Genomic DNA, 12,877 nt, shown 5'->3' on the forward strand with positions numbered 1-12,877 from the left:
GATTTACCCATTTGGGATTTAGATGACTGAGCAAAGTAAGAGCATGGAGATTTTTTTCTGATGCTTTTCTACAGATATAAACAGTTCAAATAATCATAACCATATTTGTTTACTTTTGGATAAGCAAGATGTATACCTTTTATTATGTTAGGAGGGTCTCTGCAGTGCCCTTAAATTTGGCTTAATTGAAAGTTAAATTCAGGAGAATCAGACAAACAAATGACTTATAAGCATTCCTTTCTTTGGTAAAACCTACTGTCATCTTTGAAAAACTACATTTTCAAAACCTGATGTCATCTTTAAGGAAACATTTCTTAATTGTTTAACTAGAAAACTAGAATTGAAGGAGACTAGTTCTATAAAAGAGAGAAGAACAGTGCAGCAGTTAAGATCATGGGCAAGTTATAGCCCATCTCGGTTGTGCAGAAGAGTGGTATGCAAGAGGGTATAAAACCATGCAAAATATGACTTGTTGAAAAATACAGAACATGTACAATAAAGATCACCTCTCACTGTTAGGTGAAGGGGTGTTAGGGAACAAGATATCCACACAGTACCAAACTATCAGCCACCCAGATTATTTACTAATTTCAAAAGGGAAAATGGACATTTTCAATTGAAAGATGGGGCAGCCAGCACCTAAAGTCTTCAAACGTGGCCACAGTAACAGGACAATCTAATGTGCTGCACTATGAACCACAGATTATCACCTTAAAGTATTCCTATTAAAAATGTCTAACTTGCCCATTACAAGATAGAGGATAGAAGAAAGAGTTAAACAGCATCCTGAGGAAATAATCAGACAAAGCCTGATTGTGAGCCATTCCTCAGGTGGGGCGACTGGTCTACATTAAAAGGGAGTAGAGAGCAACAACATCAGCAAAATGATGGAGCTGGCAGCTCCAAGCGCTAGGTACCTCTCTAGAAACAAACAAACGAACAAAACCAGCAGAAACTGTGAGCACCAGGGAATCTACTAGGGTGGCTATAATTAAAAACAAACAACAATGGAAAATAAGTGTTGGTGAAGATGTGGAGAAATTGGAATACATTGCTGGTAAAAATGTAAAATGGGGCAACTGCTGTGGAAAAGTTTGCCAATGTCTCAAAAAGCTAAAGATAGAAATACCATATGACCAAGTAATTCCATATCTAGGTAGAAACTCAAAAGAATTAAAAACAGAGTGTGATGGTGAATTTTCTGTGTCAACTTGACAGGGCCACAGGGTGCCCAGATGTTTGCTTAAACATTATTTCTGGGTGTATTTGCCAGGGTGTGTCTGGATGAGATTAGCATTTGCATTGGTAGACTAAATAAAGCACATGGGCCTCCCTAGTGTGGCTGGGCATCAACCAATCTGTTGAGGGCCTAGGTGGAACAAAAAGGGAAAGCAATGGAGAATTGGATCTCTGCTCCATTCCTTGAGACATCAGTCTTCTGCCCTCTGACTTGGATTTACACCATGGCCTCTCCTAGTTCTCAGGCTTTTGGACTCAGATTGAAACTATATCAGTGGCTTCCCCAGGTCTCCAGCTTGCAGACCATGGAACTTATTAGCTTCCATAATTGAGTGGGCCACTTCCTTATAATTCTCTTTCTTCTATCTGTGTGCACACATACACACACATACACACATACTGACTAAACATAGGGATTCAAACAGATACCTGTAACCAATGTTCATTATTCACAATAGCCAAAACTTGGAAACAACCCAAGTGTCATCAGCAGAAGGATGGGTAAACAAACTGTGGCATGTACATACAATGGAATGTTATTTGGCCATAAAAGGGAATGAAGGACCAATGCATACTACAACATGGGTGAATCTTGAAAACATTATGCTAAGTGAAAGAAGCCAGACACAAAAGGACAAATATTGTGTTGAGATAGGGAAGCTAAAGGGACCTCATAAAGGACTGCTTTTTTTTGCTGCCTCTACTCTTGCTAAGACCTGCACCCCCGCCTTACACATGCCTTAATGTATGTCCTCCTTGTAAAGGTCAAGGAGTTAATGATTTCTTTGGAGTCTTCTAGCACAATAGAAACATCTAAGGAGTGACCCAGCAAGGTTGAAGTTGTTATGTATGTTTTCCAAGACCACTGACACCAGACACCTTAATGCCAAGACCCCTGGCTCTAGGGCATAAGTGACTTATGGAGGACGCCTGAGCAATTGTCCTTGTTTTGACCAGTCCCTGGATGCCTTGAGAAGACACATACACCAGACCAGAAGTGAAGATGAGACTCTCCTTTCCTTTACTATTCAATAAACTCTGCTCTCACTTCCTCTTGGCTCACATTTGATTTCTATCCTTTGCAAAGCCAAGGACCCTCTTGGCTGGTTCTGTGGGACCCCATGTGGGTCCTTGGACCTGGCCAGCCTATATCAGTATGAATCCATTTATATGAAGTATCTAGAACAGGCAAATTCATAGAGACAGAAATGAGATTAGGGCGTCTGGGTGGCTCAGATGGTTAAGCGTCTGCCTTCGGCTCAGGTCATGATCCCAGGGTCCTGGGATCAAGTCCCGCATCGGGCTCCCTGCTCCTTGGGAGCCTGCTTCTCCCTCTGCTTCTCTCTCTCTCTCTCTCTCCCCCCGCCTCTGTCTCTCATGAATAAATAAATAAAATCTTTAAAAAAAAAAAAAGAAATGAGATTAGAGGTTACCAGGGGGTTGCAGGGAGGGACAAATGGGGAGTTATTGCTTAATGAGTACAGAGTTTCTATTTGGGGTGATAAAAAAGTTTTGGGAATAGATATTGGTGATAGTTGTACAACATTGTGCCACCAAATTGTACACTTGAAGATGGTTAAAATGGGAACTTTTATTATATTTCCACAATTAAAAATAAAAGATGTAGAGATTTGCTAAGAATTTACTAATAAATATGCTATGTTGTTATTCTGGGTGGGGGAGAGAGAGAGATGATATTTAACAACCAAATGTAATGTGTACTCCTTGGTTGACTCTAGCTTTCTAAATAAAAATCACTCGAAGATATTCTTAGGGTAAGTGAGGACTATTAAAATACAGGCAGAACATTAGATGTTATCATGAAATTGCTAATTTTCTTAGGTACAATAATAGTGCCATGGTTATAGAAGAGAACTTCCTGTTCCTAGGAGATATATGCTTTAGTGTTTAAGGGCAAAGTGTTATAACATCTGTAACTTGCAAAGAGTGATGCAAAAAAAGGTGTGTAGTAGGGGGCAGAGTATGCGTGTGCCTGCCCACATGTGTGTAGAGAGAGAGCAAGAGAGAGAAAGCATATGTGGCAAAATTTTAACAATCATCAAATCTAGGTGGCGGATATATAGGTGTTTATTGTACCCTTCTGTCATTTTTTATTTAAATGTTTTCATAATAATAAAAGTTAGAAACAAAGTAACATTTTGAAAGTCACACCACTGTTATCTCCCAGAAATACTCCTGTTAACATGTTGGTTTAAATCTTTTTGCCTTTTTTTCCCTACACATAGATAAGTATTCCTTAAAAAATACACACACACAAAAGCAAGGGATCAAATGTACATTGGTACATGTTCATTTATTCAGTCAAGTTAATTAACAAATGTTTATTTAAGTATATCTTCCACAGACCAGGTACATAAAGGAATATTAAAAGATCTCTGAGTTTTCACAGAATGTACCCTGAGAATTCAAGGTGCCTCATTCATTACAACTATACTTTGTAGAAATATTATGAGCAGACGGATGAAAAAAACTGTGAACTTTTAGTAATTGCATTATAATCCTCATCCAGCATTCCGTCAAACTTAATAAAGTTGTTGGCATTTTTAATTCTTGCTGTTCTTTCATTTCACAATTATTTACTGTCTACACTGTTCAGTGTCAGATGCTGCAGCTACGGAGGTATGTAAGACACCAACTGCCTGCCCCTCTGAAGCTCACTCTGACACACGATCTTAAATGCATTAGTAGGGGGATCAGAAGAGCAGGGATGGGGGGAGCGCGCAGAGAATGGGCTCCTGATTCACCCACTAGTGGATTCCAGAGGAGGTTCTTGGAGAAAATGACGTTTAAATTTAGATTTTTAAGAATAAGCCGGAGTTAGACTCATAAAACACTAGCTCGGGACACCGGCTCTGGGGTTAAATTGTTTGATAGTCCGTGGACAAGCTGCTTAACCTCTCTGTGCCTCAGGGATAATGTTGTAAAGCTCCAATAATAGACAAAGTGCTTAGATCTCTGTACGGCACAAAAGAGCTAAATTTATTGAGTACTTGTGGATTGTTACAATTTAATAAAAAATTATAACGTACCCGGCCTCATGCGGAGGTCAAAGCCAGAGACAAGACAAATCCTGTACCCGGCCTAGGAGTCTCTCTCCCCAACACCCCGCCCTCCGACTTATTTTATACCCAAATAACCTCTCTTGCAAATATAAAATATGGAAAGCGTTCATTTCCTAAAAGGTTTATGCTTTTTGCTTCTCCATAGTTTTGCCACCTACACCTGACCTGAGGCACTTCTCTGAGAGCTCCGAGTGAACTCGGGGTGCTACAACTCCGAGGTACCAAGGCCCGCAGTACCCAAGTGTCAGGGCGGAGAGCCTCAGGCCGGGCTACCGGGTGCGGTCGCCCCTGCAGCCTCGCCCCCGCTGAGCGCACCCGCCAGCACGCCCAACTTTGATTGGTCCGTTCTCCCAGCTCGCGGGTAGCACTGTGTCCAATCGGCGCAACGCTTGTTGAGCGGCGGCGGCAACGGGCGTACCCCCGGGTTGCGCGTCCTGGGGAGAGAGCGAGAGGTCAGGCCATGAACCTGGGGTAAGCTGGGGCGAGAACGGTGGGCTTTAGCGAAGACGGGATAAAGGTGGGTTGGCCCTTGGAGCCCTTCGTGGAACACCTTCCCAGCTTGCGCCCAGCTCCCTGAGGCAGAGTGGGGCGAGGGGCCCGGGACCGCCCTTGCTGCAGCCGCTGTCGCTTGTCCACATTCTAACTCGGGGTAAATCTGCTCGGGACCTCCTTTCCGCCCTCTCATTGACCTCAGGGTGGAGAGGGAGAAGAGGCGATAAGCGGGGAGGGCAGATGGAGAGATCAAGCTTAGCGGCTTCCCTGGAGAAATCCTGGCCCAGGCCCCCATCCTTAGCGCCTCTGGCTTTGGCGTCTTTGTAGGCTGTGAGCGCCCAGATGAGTTTAACGCTCGTAATGCTAGGAACCGGGTGTTAAGGAATCGATGCACTGCTAGTGCTTGGCCCCTAATAGACCCTCATTAAGTAGTGGTTGAATAAAAAATGACTGTTGCAGGGTTTTCATCACTGGGAAGTTTAATATTTTAAGAAAAGTCACCAAATTCAGACTGTTGCACATCATTTAGCAAATTAATTTTGTGTCCTAGAATGTGGAGAGAGAAAAATAAGACATCTGCCCCTGAAGAAGTTTACGGTGCAATAATGCTGAACAGACGTACTTTTCGGGTTCATTCTTTTGTTTGTTCAGTTTCACCGACGTAAACGTGAACTGTTCTGACCCTGCCCCAGGGAAACCTCTAAAACCCATTTTTTCCAGTGCTTTACCTTGATAAATTAAGTTGGGGTATTTTGATGGCCTCTACTGAGCAACACTGCAAATTTCGTTGTTCCCTGTCCGACCTTTCCCAACCTTTCTCTTCCTTGTCCAGCCTGCTGGATTTAATTTTGTCTTTTGGACAGCACTTACGGCCCTATTGATGTTTAATGACACACACCTTCTCCCCCCTTAGGAAACTGATTAAATGTGGACTATTTTTGTTTTCAGTGGAGTTTTTATTAGGATCTTATGTTCAAGTTTCCTTGGCAGTGCCTGCTGTTACTTTGTGCTCCTGCATTGGACATGCACAGATAAATTAGAGCGGCCAAAGTTTATTACAGATCTATTGTTGTTATAGTAACAAACTGTCGCTGTGCTCAAAAAGTTAACAATCCTGGTGGCAATGTTATAGTTCACTTTCAAATTAACGCTGTAGCATGCATAGAATGTGTTAGTCATGAGATAATTATGAGAGACTAATAAATAGTTAAATATGTTTTGCTCCTTTAACTTAGGTGGGGAGTTTTGGTAACAGCATTTTTTTTTCCAGTCTAGAGTTGTAAGGGTTAAATAATGCTGTGATGATTGGATTTATTGCTTACCAGTAAGAAAATGAAGTTCATGGTAAAGATAACAAATTCTTTGCATTACTGGAAAGTTTCAGGAATTTTCTCCTTCTAGTGTTTAGTTTTATCTCGGATTGGAAAACGTTTTTTATTAAAAGAATGGCTTACTATTTACAAGATTCCTGTATAAATTCAAAAGGACATATTTACTTCCAAGATTCAAATAAGCATTTCATTTCTATTTAAAATGTTGCTGCTTCTTAAAAATGACAACTTTCTTTTATTTTGCAGAGATGGTTTAAAGCTTGAAACTGAATTGTTGGATGGAAAAACCAAGTTAATATTGTCTCCATATGGTATGCTGTGTTACCAGAAATCTAAAATGTTAACTTTTAAATTCCTATGTAAAATTTATACGAGTTTAATATACTTTTTGCTTGTAATAGAGTAATATTTAAATGATATTTTACAAAAAGCTGTTTTTTGGCTTTCTCAGATTTATTTTTAGCCAAGTAAAGTCAGATTACATCACTGCTTACCACTGTCAGTATTTATTCATAAAATTTAATGGTTCAGTATATTTCATGTTTAATATGTTGCCTAATGAATAATTTAGGTGAAATCTATGTGATTATATTCTGTGCATGTAAAGTGTGTTGTTCTAGAAAATTAAATTTGTAATAAGCCCACAGTTGCTAAAGTCATTTTTAGTATTAGTTTTAAACTCCGTATATTTGGTAGTCCTCTTTTTCACATTATTTTCTTTTTCTCTGATCTGTTTATAGTTTTATCTTTTTTTTAAATAATTTTTTATTGTTACATTACATCATTAGTTTTTGATGTAGTGTTCCATGATTCATTGTTTGTGCATAACACCCAGTGCTCCACGCAGAATGTGCCCTCTTTAATACCCATCACCAGGCTAACCCATCCCCCCACCCCCCTCCCCTCTGAAACCTTAGTTTGTTTTTCAGAGTCCATCCTCTCTCATGGTTCGTCTCCCCCTCCGACTTACTCCCCTTCATTCTTCCCCTCCTGCTATCTTCTTTTTTTTTCGTAACATATGTTGCATTATTTGTTTCAGAAGTACAGATCTGTGATTCAACAGTCTTGCACAATTCACAGCGCTCACCATAGCACATACCCTACCCAATGTCTATCACCCAGCCACCCCATCCCTCCCACCCCCCACCACTCCAGCAACCCTCAGTTTGTTTCCTGAGATTAAGAATTCCTCATATCAGTGAGGTCATATGATACATGGAAAATAAACAGAAATGAAATAGAAATACTTGCACTACACTGTAAAAGTTAGAACACCCAAACAGGGCCTAAAGTTAATGCATTGGGGGTTAATATTTCTACTAAGTATCTTCTTAAAAAAATGCTAATTAAAATTTTCCTTTGTGACTGCCTTAGTATGTTTTTTGTTTGATAGTTCAGTAATTATTGTTTTCTTTTGTAGAATGTAAATCAAAAAATTCTGTGAAGGTAAGCCAAATGACTTGACCTGTTTTTTGAATGTAAAATGTGGTTTGAAAATAATTCCTGTCAATATATTATAAGGGGTATGGGATAATGATGAGAAGTTATTCTCTTGCTTTCAGGCTGGTCCTTTCACAGAAATAGGATCATAATTTTTCAGTTTAAAAAGTTCTCTACATCAGTGCTGTCCAATAAATCTATTTGTGATGAGGGAAATGTTCTAAGATCAGTGTTATCCAAGATGGTAGCCAGTCACTGGTCATGTGTAGTTATTGAGCACTTAAAATGTGGCTAGTGTGACTAAGGAAGTGAATTTTTAATTTTATTTAATTTTTAATGTAAATTTAGTAGTTACTATGCTGCACAGTGCAGTTCCTGAGATCTTTAAAAATATATATTCACACTTTAAAATGAAAATATTTTTCTTTTCATACTCAAATTCCATTTTCCCACACCAAAATGGTGTATTTGATTCACCAAATTCATATATGCATTTTGCTTTCTCCTTTAAGAGATCATACTTGAGCTTAATGATAATTTTCCTTTTAAATTATTATCAGGAACCCAAAATGCCTTTACCACTTTAACAGCTTTCTGATATCCTACTTTTCTTGTTCCTTATTTCTTTTTCCATTTTTAGATAACTATCAGCAGAAATTTCAACTCTCCCACAATTTACTGTAGCCCTCTTTTGTCTTTGTAGCATCTTAAAGTCTTTGTGTATCTTGAATAGAGCTCAGTTTGGTTGATGTGGCACCTTTCACCTCTGAGCCCTTGATGACTTTGCTATTTTTTCCAGGTTTAATCAAGGTGAAGTTGCTTGAGTATCCAGCATAAATGGGTGATGATAATCAGAGTAATTCCACATGCTACCTACAAAAGTTCGTTCTTTCTAAATAGGGTATATAGCTATATACCTTGTGTGTTTTTTTTTTAGTCAGAATACAAATTGTATATTTTTTCCTGGTCCTGCACTATTTTTTTTTTTTTTAAGATTTTTAAATTTATTTTAGGGGGCGGTGAGGAGGGAGAGGGGACTGTTAGCAGTCTCCACACTGAGTTCAGAGCCCCACATGAGTCTCTAGGTTCGATCTCACGACCCTAAGATCATGACCTGATCCGAAACCAAGAGTCGGAGGCCTAACTGTGCCACCCAGGCACCCCAGGTCCTGCTCTATTAAAATATTGCAACTAATTATTATATTTGAGTCACATTAACAAATAATGCACCCCTTTTTGAGATCTTAGATAAAAAGCTGCTTGTCATAGTTGATTTTCATATTCCCCTGGTCTCTGTTCTCTTTCACCTTTTTCCCCTTCTATTGATGTCTTTAATGGATTTGCTTTAGTCACCACATTTGTGAAGACATTTCATTGTCTTTTTAACCAATTTTATATGGTGGTCTCCTTTCATGCCTATAACAAAATTACTAGTTTTGGACTTTTGATAGAATCATTACAAGATTCTACTAGCAGTCTAGAAATATTTTATTCTAGGATTCTTTTTTCCAGAATGTGTCTCAGCCGATGTTGATCTTAAATTATTTACTGTCTTAGGGCAAATTGTTTGGTTTTATTCCTCTTGCTTTGGGGACTTCAGAATACTGATGATGGTAACTATGTGAGGTGATGGATATGTTAATTCACTTGATTGTGGTGACTGTTTCACAGTGTATGCATATATCGGATCAAGTTGTACACCTTAAATATATACAATTTTTAATTGTCAATTATACCTTAATAAAGCTGGAAAAAAAATACTGGTGCAACTTAAGTCTCCCTTCTATATTGATTTTATTTTTAGCAGCTTCTCTTCCCATATTTATAGGGGTTGCTGAGATCGTCCTCATTTCTTTCTTTGCTCTTTACAGAAGACAAAAAAGCAAAAACAGTAGTGCTTGTCTTTTTTTGCTTAAATCTGCTTTTTAATCTCCCAAATGTCAGTTCTGCAGCTATATGTTGGATTCTCATTTCCATAAGTTTTTGGTGAATTCTTTTTTCATAGTTCTTTTCTTTTTCTACTGGGAGAAGTTCCTGAGTGACTAAACACCTACCTACAGTTCTGGTTTTCCCCTTCCTCACAGGTTGAATTACTGTCATCCTCATAGTGTTCTCTTTAGACACAACTGAACTCTCATCATCATCAGGTTTAACACATGTGGGCAGAGTACTTTCTTAATTTTTTCTAAATCCCTTCTGCGTTTTTTTAAATCTGTGGTAAGGAATATGAAGTAAAGATGGTTACCTATAAGGAGAAATGAGAGAAATATTAATGATTCATTGTCATGAATAATTTATAATTCCAAACTCTTATGCTTAAAATTGTCTCACAGGTTAGTTGAAATATAAAACATTAAAAAATTTTTTTTCACAGGAATTTCTACATGTGAGAATCAGAGTAGTGACACACTAAAGGGTGTATACTATATTAGTGTTAGGTAGCATATTTTATAATTTAAAATGTTATTTTCTCTGATTCTAGCCTTGGGATCCTGGCTCCATATAAATGATAAACTCAGCCAGTATTATTATTTTTTTTTCTTTTAAAGATTTTATTTATTTATTTGACAGAGACAGACAGCAAGAGCAGGAACAGAAGCAGGGGGAGTGGGAGAGGGAGAAGTAGGCCCCCCTTGAGCAGGGAGCCTGATGTGGGACTCGATCCCAGGACCCTGGGATCATGACCTGAGCCGAAGGCAGCCACTTAACGACTGAGCCACCCAGGTGCCCAAACTCAGCCAATATTAAACAAATGCATTGGACTTTGTTTATATTATGAAAAATATTGGTAGAATTAAAACTAGTTAAAAGAGCAACTTGCTACATAAAAATGTTTATGACATGAAGACTCTTTGATCTATTAAAATTTACCTGATCCAGTAAACACTTGGGGAATTATTTGGGCTAGATTGCTTTTTCTTATTAAGTAACCTGAATATAATTGAATATTTATTTGGTAGGTCATGATTTTTTGCTGGCTCCATTCATTGTTTTTTTCCTGCCGTTTAGCTACAAAAAATAGGGGCCGCCTGGGTGGCTCAGTCAGTTAAGCATCCCACTCTTGATTTTGGCTCAGGTCATCATCTCAGGGTTGTGAGATCAAGCCTTGCTTTGAGCTCCGAGCTGTGTGTGGAGCCTGCTTGGGATTCTCCCTCTCCTTCTGCCTCCCCCGCCCCCAAAAAAGTAATCAGAATTGAGCTGAATGTATATGGACCTCATGCCAGATCATTGCCTCCTCTCCCCTTTTTATGAAATATTTTTAGAAGATTTTTTTGGTATATTTTTTTCTTTTGTAAGTGGAATGTAGCAGGATAATTCTACTCAAATTTGGCTCCAATTAGTAGGTTTCTATTTAACAAGGATTTATTAAAGCTGTAAAATTTTAGTGGAGTGCCGTTCTTGGCTATATTTCTTCTATGACAGAGGAAAAAAATGAGTAAAACCTAGGCCTTGTTTTCTGGAAGTGATAATATCAGTCAGGTAAATAACTGTACAATGCAAGTAGACTATAATGTATGCCATGGTAGGATTATAAAAGGCAGAGAACACTGCAAAGAGCAGCTCTTTGTGGCTTGAGGAGACCAGGGAAGGCTTCGTAAAAGGTGACATTTTAATTAGAACTTAAAAGATGAGGCAGTTATTTATAGGTAAGAAGGTATGGGAGTGTATTCTAAGCTCAGAAAATAGTGGGCAAGACACCAAAGTAGCATAATTTGCATTTGGGGAATAGTGTGTATCTTGGGAAAGTGTAGAACATAAAGCTTGGGGGGGCGGTTACAGTCTTAAAGAGTTTAAATGTATACTCGCAGAGTTTGAACTTCCTTGATTTGTGTGTAGGGAGCATTAGAAAATTTTTGAAAAGCAGAGTCCATACAGTATAATTTGTATTGTAGGAAAGGGCTTTGGACAGCTTGGTGAAGGACAGATTATAATGGGGAGACCAGTTAGGGGCCAGTTACAGTTCAGGAAGAGTCTTAGGAGTTCCTGAACATGTTTAGTGGTTAGTGAAATGGAAAAAAGGGGACAGAAACGAAAGACTTCCAAGATATGTAATGGTATGCACTGCACTTAGCAGTTTGAGCATCTGGTTAGAGATGTGAAATGCTCAACTATCAGTGACCCAGAAAAGGCCAGTATGAGTCAAAGGTGACATCGTAGTTAGAGACTGAGGTGGTAGGACTCAGCAGTATAAGCTACGTGCAATCTGCTGATAATTTGCCTAATCCACACATAGTGGCTTTCATAAACTAGAGTGAACTGTCAGTATCTAAAAATAGGAAAATTTAATGTAGAATCTGGCATTTTTGGTTCTCGAAATACTGGGGAATCTAGCAAGTAGACTGAGATTCCTGTTTGGCGGTGTAGGCTGGTTCTTAATGGTGGCTGCCTCCTTTAGATAGAAAAATGCTCTTCAGCTCATTCCAGTTCCTACCAAGCCTAATTTACAGTAGGTATTTGCGGTTGCCACCTCTCACTTAGAGAATTAGTTACATTAAAATAGCCTCAGGGGCGCCTGGGTCGCACAGTCCGTTGAGCATCCCACTCTTGGTTTTGGCTTGGGTCGTGACCTCAGGGTTGTGAGGTTGAGCCCTACATCACGCTCTGCACTCATTGCGGAGTCTGCTTGAGACTCTCTTTCTCCCTTCCCCTCAGTCCCTCCCTTCCCCCTCTAAAATAAATAAATCTTTAAAAAACTTTTTAAAAATCGCCACAAGTTGGATGGGTAAAAAGGCATTTTACATTGTGGTATTGGTATTATCAAAAGCCTAAAGCCAGGAGAAAATAGGATGTAGATGAGATGATAAACAGATCTTGTGGCTGATAGTATAGGTACATTTTGAAAAGTAGGGTGAAACAGGATTGGTATTGGTCAAAGTGTGGTTATATATTTTGTAAGTTACTGAAAGACAAGGAGAGTTGGGATATAAGCTGGGTGAAAGTCATGTGGTATCTACCTCACTCTTTGACAGCAAATATCTTATTAATCTTTACCTCTAGCACTTTTCCATATTGGTGAGCACATAAAAAGCAGTTAATTTTGATTGAACAACCACTGAATTATTTTAGTTTAATTGGGTTTGCGGAAATGTACAGTGGATTAAATAGGGGAAAGATACGAGATAGGCAGGCTGTAATCTAGTAGTGTGGTAATGAAAACCTAAATTTAGGCTTATCATCATGTAAATGGTGAGAAAAAGATATTTGGAAGGAAGAAATGACCAATAACTTGTGCATAAGCTAAAGAAGACCGTGAAGGAGGATAAAGTTAAAGATGACTCCATGCTTACTGGT

The 12,877-nt window shown here is 38.9% G+C and overlaps 1 protein-coding gene across 17 annotated transcripts in view; it reads left to right on the forward strand.

Annotated features, from left to right (window-relative positions):
* The first annotated feature begins 4,719 nt into the window (after positions 1-4,719).
* CCDC66 (coiled-coil domain containing 66) overlaps positions 4,720-12,877 on the forward strand; it is an 80,665-nt gene continuing 72,507 nt past the window's right edge. For 7 of the 17 annotated variants that reach the window (XR_003518129.2, XM_027584662.2, XM_027584661.2 and 4 more), the window contains exons 1-3: positions 4,720-4,793; positions 6,392-6,456; positions 7,566-7,591. Coding sequence is in view for 8 of the 17 variants with exons in the window: in XM_027584662.2 (XP_027440463.2) it covers positions 4,783-4,793; positions 6,392-6,456; positions 7,566-7,591 (102 nt within the window). In the remaining 9 variants the exon portion in view is untranslated. Of the gene's footprint in view, positions 4,794-4,815; positions 4,840-4,948; positions 4,972-6,391; positions 6,457-7,565; positions 7,592-12,877 lie in introns of those variants that run through there. The other 10 variants (XM_027584667.2, XM_027584668.2, XM_027584672.2 and 7 more) reach the window with 9 other exon arrangements.

The sequence above is a fragment of the Zalophus californianus genome, chromosome 1 (assembly GCF_009762305.2).
Source record: "Zalophus californianus isolate mZalCal1 chromosome 1, mZalCal1.pri.v2, whole genome shotgun sequence".
Lineage (NCBI taxonomy): Eukaryota > Metazoa > Chordata > Mammalia > Carnivora > Otariidae > Zalophus > Zalophus californianus.